The sequence below is a fragment of the Diadema setosum genome, chromosome 2, assembly GCF_964275005.1.
Source record: "Diadema setosum chromosome 2, eeDiaSeto1, whole genome shotgun sequence".
Taxonomy (NCBI): Eukaryota; Metazoa; Echinodermata; class Echinoidea; order Diadematoida; family Diadematidae; genus Diadema; species Diadema setosum.
In genome coordinates this window covers 41,858,963-41,875,774 of record NC_092686.1, presented here as the reverse complement: position 1 = coordinate 41,875,774, position 16,812 = coordinate 41,858,963, and the positions used below count along the sequence as shown (strand labels likewise).

At 37.0% G+C, this 16,812-nt stretch overlaps 1 protein-coding gene across 1 annotated transcript; it reads left to right on the top strand.

Moving 5' to 3' along the window:
• Positions 1-5,577: 5,577 nt before the first annotated feature.
• LOC140245995 (uncharacterized) lies at positions 5,578-8,318 on the top strand. Its single transcript, XM_072325446.1, has 3 exons — positions 5,578-5,632; positions 6,162-6,173; positions 6,885-8,318. Exons 1-3 carry the CDS (start codon positions 5,578-5,580, stop codon positions 7,784-7,786), a joined length of 969 nt encoding a protein of 322 aa, XP_072181547.1. The 3' UTR covers positions 7,787-8,318.
• Positions 8,319-16,812: the final 8,494 nt, after the last annotated feature.

Sequence of the window (16,812 nt, the reverse complement as noted above, 5' to 3'; positions counted from 1 at the left end):
TGGAAAGAGAAATGAAGATTATTTTAAAACGCATGTGTGTGTGTGTGTGTGTGTGTGTGTGTATGTATAATAAATACATATATGATTATATATGAATATATAAACATATATCTGTATGTATGTGTGTGTGCATGATTAATTCTATGGACTAGTTTGTTATAGTGATATTCGAAAAACTCCATATCAATGTAGGTAGTAAGCAAATCAAAATCTATATCTGATGACAACAATCATGTGTGAAAAGAAAAAAAAAATGTCAGTACTTTGGTCAACATTGTATATGCGTTGAAATTGAATCATGTCTTCGAAAATCTTCAAAATCCCTTTTGAGTTTCGATGTGGATATCGTGACTCAGGACGGTTGAGATGACACTGTGTTTGACCTAAAGTATATCCTTCCGAGGCGAGTTTGGCTTTTTGGACTATATTGTGTAGAGTCTGACTAAAACTTCCTATCTCTCAAAGGTTATGACAACGTCCCGGCTTTCCTTAGGATTTCATCGACGTGGACATTGCGCCCTGTAAGCAGTTTCATAATACCTATCTGATAAATTTCACATGCTCAAGAGTGTCAGATTTTCATGCCATAACGTTGTTCTCCCCCCCCCCCCCCTCCACCGTTTTCCCCTCCACTTTTTCCTAATCTTTCGGCCTCCTTCTCTCTTTCTCTAAGTCTTCATTCTCCACTCGTAATCTCGCTCTCCTTTTCTTTGTTGTCTTTCAAATTCCTAGTTTCCTTCTCTTTCTATCTCTCCGTCTTTACCTTTCTCCGTTCTGTAGCTCTCCCCACCCCCTCTCTCCTTCACTTGAACTTCTGCATCTGTCTCTGTCTTCCCTTCTGCGTCTTTTGCCTACTCACCCTGTCTTACGTCCCTCTTCGCCAGAAAATCCAGGGTCCTGTTTTCCCCATGACATGTCGTAACCATCTTTCCTGCGTGATAACATCTTCACAGGGACGTCACAATATTAACTAGAAATGAAATTGTACTGAAGAAGTGTAGAAGACGGTCTGATGAAACCAAAGAAAAACTCGTACTCGTCGTCAAAACAACCCTCCCCCTGAGTCTGAACACGTGATTACCTCTGAGGGATGGGATTGGTCAGCATACATACTACGTCATTTATAACCCTAGAAGACACGTGAACGCCGTAATGATATTAAAGACCTTTTTAAAGTCAGCAAGAAAGGTCTGTTTTCATGATCAGCATCAAGAAAGCATTTAAGCAATAAATTCAGGAGACTTTCCTACACTGATCCAAACGTCTTATTCCTGGCAATAAAGAGCGGACGCAGTCGGCTGCAGTGGAGCTTGTAAAAACTGCAATCCTCCCGAACAGAGCAAGGTATGGTGAACTGACAAACTTCCTATAACTTATATTTTGTAAAATATTAATAGATGCTGCTGATCATGAGTGCCGGTAATAACGAGTGCATAGGAATTTCATGTCATTCTGACGAGGTCTCGATTTATATCTATGAAAGCGTTTATGACATATTCACTCTGTGTTGTAATGCAATTTTAGCTTCGTTTTGGGTTATTTAGGTGCAAAGGCGTGACATTGCTTGATTGTGTTTGAATATGTGAGGAGAGATGAGAGCAACCATCATTTTCGCATATTGACGCACTGTTCATCCTCTTTCGCATGATCCATGATGAGGTGTGAGTACCGCACAAAAACTTCGCAGTTTGTACACGACCGAAACTCATGCAAAGACTTTAGATTAGTAGGTGCGATCAATGATGTTCTTATCTTTTTAAATCAATTTATAATGATAATTTTGTATTAAATCTCACTTGTTACTTTAAGTAGTTTAATATTACTGGTTATAAGACGGCGTGTATATGATATGCATATACCCCATATCTCAACGAGAAGATACATTTTGCGTCCTTTGGAAATACTGACTTGTATCATTGCTACTACATTTACGATCCACTTATCATACATTGAATTACTCAACTGGATTGAACATTTCACCGTTAAAAGTTGTTTACAGGAAACAATTTTCTCGAACTTGAAATGAATACATCCAACAAACAGTGTTGAAGGAACACAATATTGCTGCATCATTTTTAAAAAAAGAATATTGGGAAATTTGGGATGGTTTTAACATATTCGTTTTGAAAATATTCATTGTGTCTCTTTCAGAGAAATCGTGCGTAGGAGAAATAGTACATGTTTGAAAGGTTGAAACATTGTCTCACCTTCAACGCCATACACTGCCATAACGTAGTTCCAATGACTTTTCTATCTTGCTTAAAAATAGTTTCGGACCCTCATCACATTTTCTTTCCGTCTAAATAGTTCATGCTGCCATTCCATAACAGTATGCTCAGCTAGCGAGAGCCGTAACGCAGAAAATATCACGGCGTTGACTGAGTCGGCGCGAACTTTAAAATGAGCGCATCACGCCGTATTTCCCTGTCTGGCTGCTCGCCAAGAAGTTCCCCGAAGTTTTTCGACATTTCATAGAGCCACGCGACATGATGCACCATCCGGTGCGCCGAGGTGCCGCCGGTAGCTCCCGTCTCAAGTGACTTCCCCCAACTACGCTAGCCAGAATATCACATCTTTCAGCTCATCGACCTGCAAAAAAACTCTCTAGAGCAAAAGCGAGAAGAAGAATGTTCAGGGATGCAGTCGAGTCATCTTCACCGAATATCATTAAGCAGTTTTTAGCTTCATATAGTTCATGATTGTGGTTGTTGAAGAGTCTCTTGAAACTCTAATTCTGAAAAGAAACAACGTGTGGAATGACATTTTCCCTAGGAGAGAGTCGTACGAAAAAAGGGCAAATCGACCTTTAGGGTGATTTTACATGTCTGCCAAAATTGTCCATCCTCTTCAAACTCACAAACCTTGTATTCACTGTCCATGCATCAAGTGTTTAAAATTGGGTCTTCCGTTTCAGATACTTCTTGGCACCAATACAATCAAAGCAAAGGGTCTCGGATTCTTTTTACTTATGTACATCTCCACATGCGCTAACTATTTTTTTTTTTTTTTAGATATCCAATAAAGATACCTTGTCAACCGTAGATTGTGGGTTACACGTCAAGTTATTTTGCATTGCGAGTCTCCATCAACGGTACCAAAAACAGCAGATGGCAAGAAAAATTACCAAACATCGCCATCCCGCATCTTTACTAGAGTGACCTTATACATCCCCTTTCTTTTTTCATATAGATCACATCAATTTTTCTTTAAAAATGTGCAAATTCCAAACAATGATTCTTCACTTTGTGATTTCTTCAGTCACCAAGTAAAAATCTTCAATCTTCAATTGCTTTCTTCAAACAATACAATGTGACCCATTCCTCCATCCAAAGATGACGCTTAGAATCATTTTCATTTTAACTTGGTATATTTTTATGATAAAATTACGCCTGTACATGGTTAACATAACCTATACCGTATATAATGACAAGAAATGATTAACCGAGGAGATGATGTTCGTCATTCCTAAAGATTTGTCACTCCGAAAATGACATAAGGTTCCTTTTCCGAATGCTCGTTAGTCGGAAATAAAATAACGTTAATATATGAAGAGTTTGTTCGCAAAAACCGATAAGTCCATTTTTGAAGATTTTGAAGTACGGTCTCCGTCATAAAGTACAAAATAATACCTTTTAAATGATATATTGTTCACTACATAATTATAAAGGTACATTTTTGAAGTTATGGTCAGCAGAAGCAAAAATTTGCTTATTATTCTCTTTATTTTTCCTGACCTTTAATCGCAAATATCTCCATTTGGCAAATATGGACTTATCGGTTTTTGCGAACAAACTCTTCATACATTATAATCCGAAAATGGCAAGAAGGTGCGTACAAACGTAATTTTGGATTTACGAAACTTATTTTGCTTTCGGATTAACGGACATTCGGCAGAACGAACATTCTTTTTTCCATTTTCGAATAGTAAAACGACGATTCGGAATAAGAGCCGTATTTCATTTTCGGATTAACGAATTGTCAGAAAACGATCCTTATTTAATTTTCGGATGAGCGAACCTGCGGAATAAGCGAACCTTCGGAATAACGAATTGAGGGAACGAATCAACTTGTGTGGTCTCGTTAACTTCAGGTTCATGGACCTGCTGTAGGTCCATGTTCAGGTCTGATCCTTCCCTAGCCCATATCAATCAAGTGTCATGAAATGATCTTTACTTAAATATGCCTTCTTGGCAGTGCAGCCAAACTGAAAGTTTCAACCTTGTTTGTCTGATGATGAGTGACAATGATAATTGCTTCCTTTATGTAAGTTTGTCTACATTTACATTCACATTTCTGAATTTATGGAAATGTATGTAGTCTAATCATCTGAAATTGAAGTATCAATTTTGCACACACTACCATCTACAGTCAAGAAATTATCCTTCTGCAGTATGACTTAGCTCCTACTTTCTTAAACTGTGCAGTCTACTAGTATCATGTCGTTTGGTCTCTATGATTTGAGTGTATCTATGAATATCATCTATAATTTGAATCCGGCGTGCCGATGTCAGCCCCGAACGTTGACATGGTTGAAGTTGGTCGAAGTGGCAGTATTCCTGCACTTGTACCCTCTATACATGCGTTCAGCGAGATCTGTTAAAAAAAGACTTATTATCTTAATTAGTTGCATACTTGACATCGCAAAGCAACTTGAAATTGTCTAACTTCTATTATCTGGAGCTCTGTCTTTTTCCTCTTTCTTATATTTTTTTCTCTTTGCTTCACTCTGTTAGTCTTTTCACAGTTTTACCTCTCTTCTCTCCTCTTTCGTTATTCTTCTTTCTTCTCCTCCATTGCCTTTTCATTTCTCTCTTTTTTCCCACTCTTCTCTTTCGTCTTTCTTCAGTTTTCTCTCCTGTCTGTCAAGTTTTTTCTGTAAAGAACTCTCTCTCTCCGTCTCTTCCTCTCTGTCCATTTCTGTCCATTATGTGCCAGTAAACCTAGATGGGGGAGGGGGAATATGATGTTATTGATGCCTCATGAGCGACATCCGGCCCTCCCCTGCTCAGCACCATTGACATCGTATCGTTCCATCGGTCATGTGTTTAGACGGGAAGCACGGCCCGTTGTGGCTCATTCCTTCCGAGCGCCTCCCCCAGTCTATCTTTGAAAATGTCACGAACCTACCGCACCAATATAATCCATTTGATAATACGCGGTACAAAAATGTAGTAAAACATAAGTGATATACTATGCATCATGATGACGACCCAGTTAGCACATATCACAATCTGATTGATTGTTACTGTTGCATATCTGATGAAGTACACTATCAAACGCGATTGAATCAGGAAGGTAAAATTTATCTCATCCTAAAAAGATCCAGATAGCTCTAACTGCTATTTTTCATTAACTTTGTGTGGAAGAATGCCTTGTGTTGCAAATACGACAATAGATGACAAAATGCAATTTCATAGATAACGTTTTTTCCTTATACACAGCGTCTCTTCCAAACGTCTGCGACATGCTATAGTTAAAATAGAAATTGATCTGCTGATTGTGAGCTATATATTTGGTATAAGTCTTCTTGCTTCCTTCATGAATGCTTCCATCTTTTTTTTTTTCACACTTCCACAGATGAGGGTGTCGATCATTTTAGGCCTGGTCATCGTCTACGTTGCGTGCTCGGAAGGTAATTGGTCTATCATATAATCTCATGTGATCACTACTGCAATCTGTCTCACAGTCTCTTTTGTCATTATTCTTTTTTTTTTAATTGACGATTACTATAATCACTTCATTACGTGATGGGACATTGATTGATTGGTAAGGTTGTTGGATGTCATGCATTTGCTTTACTTTTCTTTTCTTTCCTTTAAGACGAGAGTTAACGTAAACACAATTCATCTTTCAGCAACGCCCTTTTAAGATTCTATAGTTTAGATTAAACGCAGTGATTAATGTTCAGCCCTTTTTGTTAATCCAAGGAGGTACTATCATGCATACCTCCTATCTTAACCTGACTACCAGCAACTCCAGTGGCCTTTCCATCTACTTTGGCAAATTGACAATGTTATTGCTTTTACGGTAGGCGAGTGTATTTTATCTCATTTCGAAATGTTTTGACATGTAAATTAAGTTAAAAAAAAGTGAAGTAAGTGTTGGAATGCCAGGATTAATCATGTTTACTTTAATCTTCTTTCCTTACCACATTCCCACAGCACAACGGAACAGTAAGTACTTTCTCTTCTTGAAATACCATATTTGAGAAGTCATTAGTCATACTATAGATCAGTTTACCATTTTGTTTTGTTTTGTTTTGTTTTTGTGTGAATGTGATCAGTTAAGTCTATTATCCAACTTACTGTTTAATAAAAAAAAAAACTGCTGTCAATGTTTATAGGAAGTAGTCAGGACATTGTTCAATGCCTCATTGTGTTTCTGATGATGAATATTATGGAAAGAACATTTATTACATGATGACTTATAATAGTTTTTACGTTTGATATTCAATTTTCTTTCAAGTTTTGCTTTTCAATGTGAAATTTCCGTATGAGAATATAGATTTTCAAAAGCTCATTCACTGTGCAAAGAGAAAGGTATTTGAGTCTATCATCACATACACACAGAATAGTATTCATTATCTTATTATCAGATATACAGTAATAAGTTAATCAACATAACAAATGCATAGTTACATGGACTACTAACATACTGAAGCAAGTGTATGAAAGAAAACATTCATGATCATTGCAACTACCAAGATAATGTGTCAAAGATTTTGTAATTACCACCCCTGAACACTTAATAAACAGTGTGCCTCCCGATGTATATATATATATATATATATATATATATATATATATATATATAAACATGAATAAATACGCATGGTTTGAATAACAAATTTCACAACTACGAATAAAAACATGTTTTACCCTCAGGATGTCGAAACATCCAGTGTAACATCAACAGCGGACCGGTCTGCGCCAACGGCAGGAGGTTCCCCAATGACTGCGTCTTGAGGAGATCCTTCTGTAACAGACGTCAACAGTTCCGGCTCGAACGCTGCCAGACTCAAGGACCAAGGCAGCCACAGCAGCAGCAGCCATGGGGACAGCAGAGCAACAACCAACGTCGGCAACCTCCCTTCAATCAGGGTCGGCCTAACCAGGGTTGGAACAACCAGGGTCGCCCCAACCAGGGATGGAACAACCAGGGTTACAACCCGGGTTACAACCAGGGCTACAATGGAGGTTACAACCAGCAGTGGTACCCCTCGAGTCAGGGTACATGGGGCCAAGGATTCGTCGACCCGGAGGAACGGCAAGAGGCGCTAGAAAATCAACGAGAAAATCAGCAAGAGATGTACGAGAACGATTGGGAAAACCAGCAAGAGATGTACGAGAACGAGCGCGAAAATCAGCAGGAGATGTACGAGAATCAGCGGGAGAACCAAGAGGAAGGAGGGATGGGTATGTTCCAGGGAGGCTGGTACCAGAACCCCAACCAGAACATGGGGCGCTACCGTGGACAGCAACCTAGATGGAGGGGTAACTACAATCCACCACGCCGACAGATGCAACCGATGTGGACAAGCCGCGAGCAATTTAACCCGATGATGCCCAGTGGACTGGTAGCAGGCGGCGACAACGATTTCATGGAGGCAGAAGAACTCGAGTTTGACGGACCTGCGGCTCAGACTGCAGGAGGGACAACTAATTCACAAGAGACAAGCTCCGAGGAGATACTCAGTCCCGGTGGCAGTCCCGGTGGCAGCCCTGGCCAGTCCTTCAGCTCCCCGAGTGACTCCGTCCTCAGCACGGGACCGTTCGGCTCTCTTTAAAGCTAACACGATTTAGAATGAACATAGGAGAGTCAGTAGACTTGTAGACGGATCTCGGCAGGTTTTACCGAGTAATTTGTAGTTACGGGATACATTAATCATTTACGACGGGATATATCGAAAGTCTCTTGTTAAGGTTTACCCACAATACAGCAACTGATTCAATTTCGACTTATAGTACAATAAAGACTTTTCTAGGGAAAACTCGACGACTTGGAAGTTATAATTACTACACCTTATGTAAGGATTCAGTATCAAATATCACAGTCAACGAACTTTAGGAAGAATCACGAGGTGTACGTTTGTTTTACTTCTGGTTTGGAAATTTTTCCCTGAAAGCACTGTCATGCTGACTAGAGGTCAGTGCATTACAGCATGTTCCTAATGAGCTCTTTTCCCTTCCGTTTCAATCATGTATTAACAACTTTTTGGGGAAAGAAAATTCTCTTTCAACTGTATTTGAAACTTTCTGTAAATGTTAAGTCAACAAATGAAATGATATTTGATTTCTGTAAAGAGTAATCGCTTGGTATCGGTCATCAGCTACATCAGTAGCTGTCATTGAAGGTACCCTTTGCTCTGCCCATTACAATATTGTATTCAGTCATCTTGACTACATTGTCTATTACAAGATGCAGTTGAAATATACGAAGTAGTTATCCTTACAATAAATTGGTGTGAATTTCCATTATTCTTGTTATTTGTCATCTATCTATAAATCTCTATCTCTGAGCAAAATATCGAAGTGTTGCGGCTGAGTCGTACGTTATACATGTACTTTTGATTTGATTTAATTTGATTTAATTTGATTTGACTTGACTTCATTCTACCTCTGCATTTTCACAAAGTAAGTATAATGTAATAAATAGAATTTCCCAAAGATAATCACACATTAAACATATATATATATATATATATATATATATATATATATGTATATTATACACCAATTGTAGTAATACACGAACAATTGGAAAATTGTTGATTTTTCGATCAAATTATAACGAAGAAAATACAGGGTACCGCCATTAATGACAGCTTCTGAGAAGAATGCATATATGGTTAACTTGTCATTACAAATAATTTCATATTAAATTGTATTGCGGTGGTGGGATGAGTAGAAAAATGCATCAGTGCAACGGTGAATCGGGGTAACGTGTATGGGAGTGCAGTTTGGTTTGGTTTGGTTTGTTTTGTTTTGTCTTGTTTTGTTTTGCTTTGTCTTTTCTTCTCTTGATTTGTGTTTTATAGATTCTTTTGTGTGGATTTGTAGGCATATAAGTCGTGTCTTTCTAAAAGTGTATGATTCTGTGTACGTGTAGGTGGATGTGCATGTGTACATGGTATACATATTCTAATATGAAATTGAAAAAAAAAACATGTGCGCTAAGAGGTGGGGGGGGGTGAGAATGTTTTATCGAGCCAAAGTCTTAATGCATACAGATATAAGTTCATCGGGCATTTCGCTGATGAGTTTATGCACAGTCAGTTCCTGTGACGTTGAATATGACATTTTACATGAAAAAAATAAGAAACACTATATAAAACAAACAATAGCAAAACGATCCTAGAGTATACATACTGACCGCTTCCGGTTTAGTGCGCACAGCAGTCTGTCTGAGAATGTTTTGTTGTGTGAAAGACTGTGATAACTCGTTAAATTTGGTCAGGGTTGAGTCATATAAATGTGCATGATGGCAGTAGTGAAAATGAAAAATAATGATGATCATTTTACAGCATTTTACAGATAAGTTTGACATGGAAGAGGATGTGTTATTTAGGGAAAGTTACCACTATCAATAGCCTGAACACGTTTCAATGGAGGAGATATGGCATCATAATTCAATAACGCATCATAAAACAAACAACGTATAAAGTAAATATAGATTCGTTTTATCTGACAGTATATTCAATTTATTCGAAATTTCAAATCACAAATTGGGCATCATGAATCGATTTCGCCTTGTTTATGAAAATGGTGAAGAATGCTTGAGCAAAATACATAATGTGGCATCCCTAACTATCACAATTTAAGTCAATGTTATGGAATCATGAATAGATCATGGTTGTTGATGATTACTTTGGGGAAACAGAGAGTAATGTTTAGCAGACAAAAGAAAAGAAATGAAACAAACACTTTCTTCTATAGCTGGATAAGAGGACTTTAGTATTAAGAGAGAATATAGATTTCTAGTTTTCACGTCGGCATACATTTTGTATATTATCTATTCTACATTCCCTTTTTCTCCATCCACTTTACCAACACATTCAACACACACAAACATAATTATCATCACATTCTGTCAAAAACAAATCAAAACATGCAGTCAAGAACATTAAACCAACGACAATCTCTATCTAGAATATAATTCAAGAGCTCCACATGTGAAATATAATTGTGTGAAATCTATACAAGTGCAAAATGACGTTCTCTTTTACGAATGATTTTCAGCCATTCTGCGCTGCAAGGAAACTAACAGTAACCATAATGCTCACTCGTAAGGAGAGATCCCTCTTGCTGGTGTTCAAAAACAAGTGAGAAATTTTTGCCAACTACTTGTATCCGATGCCCTTAAGCAGTACTAATGGCGGGATGCAGCTCAACTCTTTGTTACCATTTTCATTGCTCAGCTGAAACTGCAAACCCATTCGAATAATGCAGCCCGTAAAAGAGGGTATCCACAATGTTACAGCAAAGAGAACTTCATTTGCATGAACAGAATAGAGAACAACAACAGAGCACATTTATCAAAATCAGAATGACTGTCTTGTTTACCTAGAGCTTTTTGTCAAAGACCTCGTTTATAGTTGAGTGCACTACACGCTGTTCATGGATTTCGCAATGCAATTATATTTGCCCATCACACACAAACACACACACACACATAAGGACACGAATTTAAACGAATAGAAAGAAGACTGTTGCATGCACCCCCTCTCTCCATATATATATATATATATATATATATATATATATATATATATATATATATATCAAGAAAGAGATAGAAAGTGAGAGAGACCTTGCATTTATATATGACTTGAACAGTGTTAAACTTTAAACTAGGCAAGCTGCTAGGGTGCCTAGTTTTCACTATATATTCTGATTTCATGTTTTTAAGTAGGCGTTTCAAAGCAAATGAAATATCACACACACAACACATAAATAATACATATAATACATATCATTTATAAAGCGCTTATTACAATATTACACACAAATATAAATTGAATAATGACAATACTGTAAGGTCTTGCGTAGAAAGATTGTTTTAAGGTTTGCTTTACCTTTTTTATTCTGATTCTAATCAGGAAGTGTCTTTTACTAGGTTACATCGCTAAATCTGTAGCTTTAAAAAACGAGACGAGGGTTCCACGGAATACAGGTGACAAAAGTTCACCTTTCCATTAGTTAAATCAACCAATCAGTTTAAACAAAATAGATATTGTCATCAACGAAGTTGAGAAAATAAGTGAAATTAAGGCTGACACTTTTTCCCCCACAAACAGTGACATAGCTACAGTCATAAAGATAACCCAAAGATGACGTCATAGCTTCGCATGATAATGATTATGTTACATCCACCCTTGCTCCGCGAAGAGAAGAAATTTGATATCCTCAACATATTTTAGTTGTTACAATGATGATATTGTACATAGAAGGGGCTCAAGTGGCTGAATTATTGGTTTAATGACTCATTTTGGATTTTATGATCAAAATATCTGAATAATTGACGGCCATGATATTATCTCCTTTCATTATGCCTGTATGTGTCCGCCACCATTGATCTCTCATTTTGAAATCCCATAAACTTTAATTTTTTGTCCGATTTCAATGAAAAATTAATTTTCGGTTTAAGTTCATCCTTTAACTTTCTCTGGTCAAGTTAACCATGGATTAGAAGTTCACTTTAACTTTATATTATAAAGCTGAAGTGAAATTCCAATCCATGGTTAAGCTATATAGGCAAGCCTTGACACTCACACGTTTATGGTCTCAAGGAATATACAGCCTACACATGCAACCTACATATACCTACAACTCTTTCTAAATCCCATAATAACGTGCTGGAAGAAAATGGTTTAAATGTGGCTAATTTTATGGAATAATACGAAATGATCTCAGATTTGATATGAAAAGTCAATCTTGCGTTACTCTGCAACATTTTGACCTGTAATATCGATTTGTACCAAACCAATTAGAAGTTCAAGTACTGAAGCTGTTATCAAACCGAAGAATAAAGTAACATTAGAAAGTTGGTCCAAATAACTCTGACAGGACATGCATGGGGTGGTATATGTACACTCAGCCAAAAAAAAAAAAAAAAATAGAAGATTTTTGATGAAAATCAATGTATCATAAACCATATTAAAGGTAATTAAATTGGTTACCAACCTAGAAGGTCAATATAAAGGGAAACTTTACGCATGTGTAAAGACATTCGTTTTTGTCCTCCAAGTCACAAAAGTAAAAATTGAAAAAAAAATGACATGTTGTCTTTCAATTGGAAATACCCTTCAAGATAACAATGATAACCAAAGTCCAGTTTAACACAATGAGAGACATGAATGAAAAAGCAAAAATACGTTTTCGTTCTCCTTATCTCTTAATAACCTCCAACAAAATCAAAGTGGGAAACTAAAGGGGGCAAAATCATAGGGAGTAAGTGCTTAAAGATGATTAAATGAACAGAATATCTGTATTTCATTCTTTTAATTCAGTAATTTAAGAATTCGTGAGATAAACTCAAGAACCAATGATTTACAATTTTCCTGATTTGAGAAATCAATTCAAATTCCTGCCATTTTTGTTTATTTTACTTCCTCTCTCATTTCATTTGAATATCGATTTATCATCCGATTCTTCATTTTCCTCAAATTTTAGCCTTTATTGATCTTTTGGGCTTCAAAGATATTATAGAGATCATAGATTTATTGTTGCAAATTACTAGTAAGTCTTTTTTTTTTATTGTGTTAAATTCGTCTTTTGTTCTTATTGTTACATGGAAGAGCACATGCGCATGAATGACTTATCTTGTTCATTTTTGCAATTTTTACTTTTGTGCCTTTGAAGATCAAAACAAAGGTGTTCACTCATGCGTAAGGTTTCCCTTTTTGTTGACCTACCAGATTGATAGCAAATTAAATTACCTTTCATATTGTATGTAATACATTAACTTGTAGCAAATTATTCTATGAGAAATATAAACTTGAAAAAGTGTTTACTTTCTTTCTTCTTTTTTAATGCTGAGTGTACTTACTGTCATATGTATCTTATGATGAAAACAAGTTGTTAAGGTGTGGCCTTATAGGGAGAAGAGGGATAATATTCGTCATCCAGTCACCCATGGGAGAGAACTTCCTCCTCAGCCTCCAGAGAGTGGCTACACTGAGCTAACGTCATGGTCTGTGACTTTAACCGATGGACACGGGGGACGATCCCCAACGACATGGCGGGACAAGAGCTGACGGACATTTCCCGTCTGCCGTGAATATGAGTGATTATGTCTCCACCCCCACCCCGTGCGTTTGATATCGCGATATCTCTATATGTCCAATATCTGACATTATATCGTGATGGTCTCTAAGCCCACACACACACACACACACACACACACACACACACACACACACACACACTATTCCCCTCACTCTTTATCTCTTTCTCTCTGTATCTTTCTATCTACCTATTAACCTGTCAATTTGACCATCTTCCTCTGTACTCAGGGTCTTCACCCAATGAAATACAAATTTATCTTTAAACCTTAATATTATTCTTATATATTCTTGCATGTTATATTTCCACATCTTTATTCTTTTTTCTGCAACCGTATGAATCTATTACTTTTCCTCGTTATTCTTATATATATGTATATATATATATATATATATATATATATATATATATATACATATATGTTATTACCATCATCATCATCATCATCATCATCATTAATATTACTATTATGCAAATTCATAGGATTTCATCGCACAAAGATATACTTAATCACCCTTTGATATAGTCATATCCTATTGTTCAGATAATTTAGTGATGGAAACTTTAGTTCGAATGCTTAAGTCAATCTTTTGGGCACTTCTGTTCTCTCGAAAGATTTTTCTTTAAGAATGGAGAAAACGTAAAGGTTCCACCGATTTCTATTATTTTTACACTAGTTCAAGGAACATTATATCAGTGTAACCATTATCAACAAAATTAAATTGCATTACGTATTGTATTAACGGAATGCATTCTGTTTCTTCAGTACATATTTCTCTCACATTTAAACGAAGTTGTGCATGTGAGGTTATTTTTTCTCTTTTTCTGTCCCAGTTGCATGTTCTGCTCATCTCCTTGATATACTTTTGAGAGTGAATGACTATAATTCAACTATTTCTTTCTTCACCATTACTTTTTTCCTCCAACATGTACCAGTGTCTTCTTTCATATACATTTCCCTCTGTCTACTCAAACCATCTGAGCAAAGTCATACAAACTAGAAGCGTCAGCATTCTATAGATGAACATGATCGGAGATGCGGAAGTCTGAGTGAGATTGCATCGCGTTTCTGGCTCGAGAAGACACGCGACCTCAACTTTGTGTCTGAGAACGCAATATTGTAAATAAGCAACATCTTTCGCAGTGGACGGGGCTATTGGAGACATTGAATCACGCTCCTGCACAAGCATTCATCAGCCCTGATTAAATGTAAACTATTGGGTCTTCTTACTCACGTCGTGCCAATGTGACCTTTTAGACGACTGAAACGGAACCCTTTGGAATCGGTTATCATCTTTCGGTGAGCAATACTTCATCCAACGATTTTCGGACGTTTTATTCAAAGTCATCTTCACATGTTTACCTCTCCCCCGACCTCCCCATGATGTATGTGATTTCAGAGACACTTTTTATAGCAGTTCTTCGAATTTCAATCTGAGCAACAGTAGGTAATGAGGCATTGCTTGTAAACGCATGCACCTAAATGGTGTAATTAGATCATCACTGGACGTAGTTCTGTTTCTTGGATTAAAAAGAGATAATTATCTGAATCTTGATTAATTAGTAAGGAAAGAGAAAGTGATTTTCACAGTATGCAGCAATACATGGAAATGTGATGATTGCTTATTTTTCCCTCCCATCCCCCAACAAATGACGGTAGTGGTAAAGTATTTGAAATGTTACGACGGGAACCATTTTATCGGCACAGGCGTCCCTCAGCACGACAAACTAAAAACGAAACAACACATATATTTGGTAATCATCTCACATGCTAATGTTATTTGTGTTTTGTTTTGTTTTTTATCAACTGAACCTAAGGCAGCATATTTTCTTTATCCTTGTTTTAAAGCTGGTTTGACCGTCCACCAGCGTTATGAAGGTTCTTCTATTCTTCGTCTGCCTGTTTGCCTTCTACTCACCTAGTTTGAGTCAGCGGGGTAAGTATATGCACCATTGTTACCGCACAGATACAATGATATCCAAACTTACACCTAAAATAACACATTTACGCATTGTATAATCTGCACAAATGTGAATTCCAGCTATGATCCTCTCTTCAAATCGTTGTTACCATCATTCGATGTTTTCATCATCAGCGTTCCTTTTCATAGGTTCATTGCGCATATTATGTTTAATAAAGTGGTACAGTTGGAAAGATAAGACATGATGTTTACAATCGACATCGTGTTCTAAGGTTCCGCGTAATGAAGTTCAAGCAGGCTCTCGTCAGATTCTCTTTGCAATGCTTGAATTTGATGTGATGTTCGAGTTAAACTCCTGTGAAAGTATTTTTAACGTCCAATCATGGAATTCTGACGATATTATTATTATATTGTCAAAGTGTTCCACCTTGACTAAGTGTGACTGCTGTTTCCCGCCTATAACTGTGTAATAGTTCATCTCAGGTTATGATATTGAATATACATGGATCTAGAATGCTCATCAATTTTACGTTGGATGTCATGGCTTTAACTGTACGCAAAGCCACAAAATTAAGAATTGAAAATAAACTAAAGTATTTTTTGTATGCAGAAGCTCACGACAATTTTTTGTTGCTATAAATCTGGTCTTCTGTAAGATGTGAGAAATACAATGTAAAAAGTGAATGTGTTAGGGGTGAAACTGTCAGTGGTAAGGAGTATATTTAAGTGGAAATTAAACGTAAATATCAGTCCATAACATAAATATTAACTGTCACTTCAGTGCGCCTTTAAAGGTACTAGCCCACATTTGAAAACCCACGAAAATCAAAACTGCATAAAACAGGTCCAATGTGACTTCAAGTACAAGACTGTTATAACAGTAACATACCTCACCTGTCGCTCTTTGTCTATACAATTCGATAAAAGAGAGAAAATCATCGTTTTAAAATCAATTTTCAAACCGGGTCAACCCGACCCAAAATCGAATTACGAGCGCGGGCTATAGCTACGTACATTGTACATGTAGCACGTACGTGGACCGGAGCTAGCGAGCGTTATACGCATGCATACGGATTACGGTGCATTTTCATTTATTTTTATGAAAGTAATGGACTAATTGGAACGAAATTTTGCACAGGTGTTACTGCAATCATACCCAAACTCCATGCTAACTATGAGACCAATTGCTGCAGGTTTACAAATGTGGGCTAATACATTTGTACCTTTAAGGGGCTCTTCATTTGAGCTGCCCGCAATTGTATTTACACAATCGAGATGCTTATAGCACCTACATTATACCTTTGAAATTTTCACACCAAACCACAAACCAAAGAGAGGGCCTTAGTATTTTATCTATATCTAAGTGTCTTGTGGGGAAAAAAGAATCGAGGAATTCCTTCTTTCTAGGCGTGCATTACCATACTCGGCTGAGTGACTATTAAAGTCATTAAATGATTGTCTAGAGCTGCAAAGCTTGAGGACAGCTGGAAGGATAACTTGGTTAACACCAGACAGTCTGGCGTATTGATTTTGAACGTGCTTTAGATGGCCGTTTTAAACTCTCATAGTCAAGCTAGTAAAGTGATCAGGAACTTAAACAATGGAAT

What these genes read in the sequence shown, in the direction of transcription:
- LOC140245995 (XM_072325446.1), top strand. Translation starts at nt 5,578, where the DNA reads ATGAGGGTGTCGATCATTTTAGGCCTGGTCATCGTCTACGTTGCGTGC.